The 7,278-nt window shown below is 42.9% G+C and overlaps 1 protein-coding gene across 1 annotated transcript; it reads right to left on the minus strand.

The window, feature by feature from the left end:
• Positions 1-4,412: 4,412 nt before the first annotated feature.
• On the minus strand, positions 4,413-4,934 carry LOC124266310. Its single transcript, XM_046701120.1, has one exon. The coding sequence runs from the start codon at positions 4,932-4,934 to the stop codon at positions 4,413-4,415; it is 522 nt and encodes a 173-aa protein (XP_046557076.1).
• Between the last annotated feature and the right edge of the window lie 2,344 nt (positions 4,935-7,278).

Consider the following 7,278-nt stretch of genomic DNA (forward strand, 5'->3'; position numbering starts at 1 on the left):
GTCGAGTACCAGTAAACATCTGTTGTTAGATTCCAAGGCATAAGACCTCAGTTCCTCCTCCGTTGGAAGCGTATCTTGAAAGCGAATGTTGGGGACACTTTTTTCTAAATCTCCGTACACTTCCGGCTGGTACACTGCATAGCAGAAAATGATGAGCTCGGGTACGGGGTCAAACATGCTTTCAGCCTCTTTCAACAGTTTAGCCACCCAAACTGTCTTTCCACTGGATGACCCACCCACCACGGAAATGGTCGTGGGGGTTTTAAAGGGTAACAGACATTTGCTTCCATCCATGATGTGTTGTTGTTTAGTCTTCCAGGTTCGTCTTGAACACTGATGCTGACAACCATTAACGGATGAATTTATACTCTGAGAAAAAGACACTGCACAACGGGTGACATGACGTAGTGACGTCTTTGGTTCACCCTTATCTCGTAGCACACTTCGAAGTTTCGAGGGTCCGTAATAGGCACCTGGTTTCTGCGGGTCGAAATAATAATCTTCTAGTGCTGTGCCAGGAGTCTGTGCAGTGTTACTCTCTTGAGAACTCATGATGAAATGAGAGCAGCGTAAGATAAGACAACAAAAATACAATGAAAACATAATGACAAAATAACATCATTGAACGGGATGTTGATTAAGCGGTCTCTCGCTCTCTCTTGCTGTCTCTAAGAGTTATCTCCCTTGGACCATGACCACGTTTTAATTGTAGCGGATGTAAAGAGGATTTGTGGGTAATTTTAATGGTGGTGCAAAGGATTAGATTTGTTTTGCATCTGAAGAGAAATGGGTCAGTGTTTCTGTAGAGCAAGGAAGACAGGGACAGATTAGAGAGAATGAGGAGATGTGAGCGAATCGACATGTGGCTTCTCAAGACATAAGAACAGTGTTCTCTCAGATCGAGTGTCCCAGACACTGCAGTTATGAGTCCCGGATGGAGCAAGTGGAGAGTGACCTTCGCAGACTGAAGGCATGTCGTCCACCCCCCCTGCCTCCGAGGAGAGTGGTAGTAACCAGCATTGATAATGTTGCATCATCATCTCAAAGTAGCTGGCCCACCCCTGTCACACCGACACTGATGGCGCCACATCCATCCCCAATCACCGCAACAGACGAGGACTACATTCCCATGACTCTCATGACTGAATTATAAAAGTTGTACTACATTCCCATGAATGGATTATAAAAGTTTGTTCCTTTTTTTCTTTCTTTTTTTTTTTGAACCTTATTTAGACCAGAAAAAAACTTGCATTCTATCCCAGATGGGACCCCAAATTTTGTAATAATGTTTCATGTTATTGAAATAAAAAGTTCATTTCATTGAATTATGAAAGTTTGTTTGTTTTGTTTTTTTTTCTTCTAAGGTTTATTTAGACCAGAAAAATGTTTTTTAATTAACTTGCTTTGTTGAGTTTTTTAAAAAGACAACAGACACTTGGTCTCCTTCATCATGCGTTTACTCTGAGGCAATTACGTTGATGACTGACGCGAGTAGTCGTCAGTGTTGGTATTAACAGATAACACCAGTCATTTGAATTTTTTTTTTTTACTTCTTTATTTCTTCAATGTTAAGTCATAAAGTCAAACAATGATCGGCTAATTCACTGGAGTTCAGTCACAGATGTCAACCGATTTTACAATGGGTACAGTATTTAAAATAGCGACACATGCTTCTTGATACAAAATCATCATTCCACAGCAAGTCATAAGGATTAAAATGATGGACAATCTGGTTCATACTTAAGCTATCTTTGAATTTGTGTAATAAATAATATAAACAATACAACCCACAAATTTCTGAATCGGACGATTGTAATCGTTGACCATTATGTATGTAAAAGTACCAACGTGTGATTTAAGATGTCGATCAAAGTCAACAATCACTGGTTCCGCGAGGCTGTCAAAAAGTTCTGCTTTATTCCCTTCGATGACCATGGCGATCCAGTGACGTCTCGCTTTTGCCTCGGCTCCGTGTTGGCAATGAAACCCACGCCTCGGCGGCAGAGATTCCACGGGATAGAGGATGGTAAGTTATTTTACAGCGTACACACCCAACACGTGTCTCCGTAAGGTGGGATCGCATTACACAAGCGCACCAGAGCTTCGGATGCCTTCATCTAAAGATCTTAAAGTACTTAGCTACTGCTTCCAGTTACTTGGCGAAGGCGTTGCGGGCTTGATCAATCTCGATGAGAGAGTTTCTCTGAGTCAAGGCGATGCAGCTCAGTGTTGATGAAAGAGCCGATTTGAACTCCAGCTCCAGTCTCCCGTCTCCGGTCTTCACCAAGTTGAGATACTCGAATCGACACAAATCTTGTCCAGGTCAAAGACGAACAGGGCATTTCCCAAGAGAAATTCCGTCCTGGTGATTGTGTTTCCTTTGTCTTGGTTCACACATTCATACCCTCCAACATGCTTACATAGGTGGCGACATCGTCCATTTCGGCTTGGCTGACCAGGAACACTGCTTCCGTTGACGTAGAGAGGGTGATCTTTTTTCACCATGGACGATTTGAAGTTGAAGCGGATTGCCGGTGTAGCTGCCGTTCAGGCTGGCACTTTCCACCAGTCCGGCGATGTACCTGCTGGCCACGGGACTCGAGAGGTTGTCGATGGTGTGACTTTGCTCCCGTGCTCTCGGAATGCTGGTGACCTTGACCTCGCTTTTGACATAGGGATACAAGCGCGTTGGAAGTCTTAAACAGAGAATCATGAGCCATGAGGAGGGCGGGTTGACCTTGACTTTGCACACTTGAAGGTAGGCGTCCAAAGCTGCACTTTTGAACTGGTGGGTGGTCACGTCGCTCATCAGACAAAATTTGGGGTCCGATCTGTACATTTTCTAGGTCATGTCCACCCGTTGACCAGGTGACGATTCATTTCGAAGGCGTCTTCGAAGAGGGGACCGCACAGGGTCAGTTCTTTGCTTTGCTCTATGAAACCAGCGTGTCATCATTCCACTGTTGAGGGATCCCGTGACACTGCTGCTTTCCGTCTTGATTCGCTCTCGGCGTAGTCCTTGTATAGAACAGTTCGCGTGCTCAGCTGGGTTTGTTTGGCTTCTGCACCGTAACCCGAGCTGAAGCGCTTTCATCATACTCTTATAGGGATAATAGTTGTTGGTCGACGACACCAACTCGTTCTGCAAGTGAGCCGACACCTGGAATATAGCGTCTGCATAAACAAGTTCACGAACCACGTTTTCCTCCACAGCCAAGTCCGTATTCCCGTGGAAGCGAGTGACTTTGACCGAGGTGAAGGCGGGTGCGTTTCGAGGTCGATGTATTAGGCTCCGAATTGGACACTTTAAAGCTCAGGCGAAGTGCGTGTAATAGAGTTGATTTGGCTTATCGATCTATTTTGAATAAAGTAATGGCTCTGGACTGGCGACTGATAGAGGCGGTAGAGTAAATCGTTGAGAGCCTCGGGAACCAGTTCCTCGAAGTCACCTTCCTTTATCAGAGACATGGCGATGGAAACAACTGTTCGTTAGCTGAAGATATCGTCTTTATTAAGCGCGAGGGAGATGCGCGAAGCGCTTTGGTAGTCTTGGTGGGAACAATGGAGGAAGTGTTCTCCGGTTCGGCGAATCTTCTTCGTTGGTGACACACCTTCCTCGGCCTTTGCGTTTTATAGCTTTGGTTCTCTTGTCTTTGGCCGGCTCTGTCGACCTCGCTTTGTGATTCCGGCGTCATCGCGAAGGTGACCTCTGTGGTGGGCTGCTTAGGTTGTTGCCCTGCTTGATGTCTCACCACGGAATCACCATCCTTTTGGCTTTCCGTAAAGCAGGTTGGACGTTTTCTTCACGCGTGTTTGTTGTCAAAGTAATGTTTGAACTTGCTATAGTCGGTATGCGTACAGCGGGACGGGTTTCCATGACGAGCGATGCTAAAATCACTCGGCGAAAGGATATCGTCTCCAAGTGAAGTGTGGCATGGGTCTCCTCAGACAAGAATGTAGGCGGCGGTGTCAGGATTGTCACTTCTTAAATACAGTTCGATGTTGTCCGTCTCCTTCCAGTTTGACGCGCATGCACATTTCAGTGCCAAAACTGTAGGTGGGACCCTGTCTCAGATCGATGCGTCTCAGCAAGCCCAGCTGTGTTTCTCCCACCAACGAAGTATCACAAAGATTTGACAAAACATCCACATAGGGATGTTGGACCTTACTCATATCTACTTGTCCAAAGTTCAATTCCATTAAAGATACTACCCAGAAACCAGAAAAAGTTAACCTTTGGTTGAGTTTAACACGAAAATGATAGGGTGTGTTCCCTGGAAAGAATGTGGATTTGGAGTCTGAACTCTTCAGGAAAACATACTTCTCCATTGTTGATCCAATTTGTTTTCTATTGTGTGTCTGTTGTTTCACACTTCTTTCAGTTCGCTTTCATCCACATAGGAGTCATACTTTTAGGCCATCCTAGCCAACGCACCAAAGCATAGGTCTTTCCTTTCACCTTTTTTCCTTTTCAAGACCTTCTCTACTTGCCAGAACCGTCCTGCTGCCTTGTTGACTTTCTTTAGCTCATTTGCATAAAAGGATCCTGTCAGAGGTTCGTCGTGGAAATCTTTCAGTTTGTATTGAGCAAAACCCTGTTTCTTGTAACGTCTAGCCACTTTAAACAGCTCCTCCGTCCACTTGAGGTCAAACACTGTGCTAAACGGTCTTCTCAGATATGAGATGCGAACCAGATCACCTACTTTAAATAGATATCTCTTGGCTTTAGGTTTGCTGATGTTCATACTTGTGCTGGTACTGTTGATTTTCTTCCTTATGGGTTTCAGGTAGACATGGTCCCACACTTTCACCTGGTTCCCTCTGGTCACTTGTGACGGGGACATATGTGGTAAAGAAGAATGCAGTGTGTGATTGTAGTTGTAAACCAGATCGGGGAGAATGTCCACATAGCGTTTGGTGTTGTTGCGTGTCATGTATCGTGTGATCAAGGACTTCAACGTCCTGTTGAAACGTTCCACGTAGTTACTTTTTATGTTTTCGTTGCGTGCAATGGTGTGGGTGATATTTTCCTTGTCCAGAAATGTCTTAAAGTTAGCTTTGAACTCGCTTCCGGCATCCGTCCTCACACTTTTTAGGCTTTCTGTCCTTCAGTATTACTTTGAGCGCCTTCAGGGCGACCTCTGGTCTCTTATTATCTAGAGGCAGTGCGAAAAGCATAGCGTGAAAAGAATATCCACAGCTCACCAGCAGGTATCTGACACCGTCGTTCCATTTTGTGTACCTAGACAAATCCGCTAGATCCACGTCAAACATTTCGCTCAGAGAATTCACTCTGACTCTCATTCTTTAAAGCGGTATCTGGGAGGTCTGTTCAAGCTGTAAGCGTCTTGATTATTGACAAACTTTTTTTTCACGCTTTCGCGTAGGGACGCCTTAGATTCACCCTTTTCCGTAACTCATCGGCGAGCTTGGCTGGGCCGTAATAAGCTCGGGTTGTTTAGGATCAAATAATACTCCTCGAGGGCTTTGTCGGAGGGACCACCGCTCTTATGACCCTTTGGAGAACTCATAATGTACTAAACGATAGCATCTTGAGTTGATACATTTATATCTAAATCAATTAGAAATAACCAGTAAAAACATTTTCATGATGAATCTATCATTTTATTTATTTATTTTTTATATTTTATTCACAAATCATTCTTGGATGATACTTTTATTTGATAATGTAAATGTGTAACAACAAACATAAAGCTGAAATTGCTTTTATATTTAAGGTATGAGTCCAAACATTCTTAATTTAGTGTCCAACACTCGATAGTCAGTTCCTGGTATTATTGGCTTAAAATAATAATAATAATAATCTTCCAATGTCTTGTAGACAGCTTTGACATTCCTCTTGTTCTTACCCTTTCGAGAACTCATTGATGAAATGATAAAAGTTCATCATGGAAAATGCTAATATAATGACTGACGAGCTTCCTCTTTGAAGGATATACATACTTGTATATGCAAAAAAAAAATGATCAACAAACAAATATGTGAAATTCAAGAGCAATTTTATTCGTTACAAGATGATGATGATGATAAAACAATTATGGGATATATTCTTCAAAGAACCTTTCATTCCATTGTGTGTCATTTCTGGTTACACTCTCCAGTAACACTGGTCAAACTTCTCAGTTACAACTGGTCAGACTTATAAGTCTTTTTTTCCAAAACAACATCTTAACAACTTCGCTGTTTAAGATCACTTCTCCATTCAATCGTTTTGAACTGAGAGTCACGATAGTCCTTGCACTGATAGGGAACTAAGCTAAAAGCGGTTATGTCAACCAGGGATGAGTCATCACTCAAGAGTTTCATCCATTGTTCTATCACATCGTGATCGTCATTGATCTCGTTCATGGCAGTATCAAAGTATTTGTCCACTTGAACCTGTTCAGACAAGTCACAACATGAGTGTTCTTGTTCAGCCTCGAACATGCAACCAAAACAAAATTCCCAGGAGAGTCGCTGGATGATTTTGGTAACTTCTAATAATAGAGTAGCACAAGCTGAGAAGTCCTTCTGCATGTTTTTAGTTTGTTTTGTCATGTCCACCTCATCAACGCACGGGGGTAACTTTCGAGACTTCTTGATAACAACTCTTTTGGTTTCTGTTTGAATCGTCATGAAATTTTCTCTTGGCGTCCTTGATGCATTCACTGCGATCTTTGAACCATTCCCCGGACTGCATGACAATGGACTCTTGAAGTGTCACTGGTTCTGTTCTCATCACCTGCTTCCACGAGTAGAAAGACACTTTGCTGTCAACTGCACTTTTCCTGTCCATGATAAGAACTGTTCAGAAAGCGAGAGAGAAGCACTATGTGTCCGCCTCACACAACTCCTGGCTATGACGAACTGGCATGGTACATTTTTCTTTACTTTAACAAGACTAGGGTGGGAATGTAGAGGAAAAAAGAAGCATTCCCATTGGATGAAATCAAATATGAGTCACGTGTTTGTCAGCAGACAAACTCATTGGTGGATAAAATGTCATTGAGTGTTCTTGATTTTAGGATTAGGTAACAAGTACCCAAGACAGCTACTCAACAAAGCAGTCCATAGATTTGAATTACCCTGGTCAATGGAAAGATTCACAATACAAGTAATGACAACAATGTAAATGATAATAATCTGGGAAAAGAACACGGTTTCAGATCTTGAAACATGCTTCCCAAAAAGTGACCACTTTATAGGAGACATGGAGGAAGAAGAGGTTGCAGATATAGGTTGTTCCTCCATTATCTCATTTCATCTTTTATGATGATA

This window comes from Haliotis rubra, unplaced genomic scaffold (genome assembly GCF_003918875.1).
Source record: "Haliotis rubra isolate DU_JTF1 unplaced genomic scaffold, ASM391887v1 Scf1246, whole genome shotgun sequence".
NCBI lineage: Eukaryota > Metazoa > Mollusca > Gastropoda > Lepetellida > Haliotidae > Haliotis > Haliotis rubra.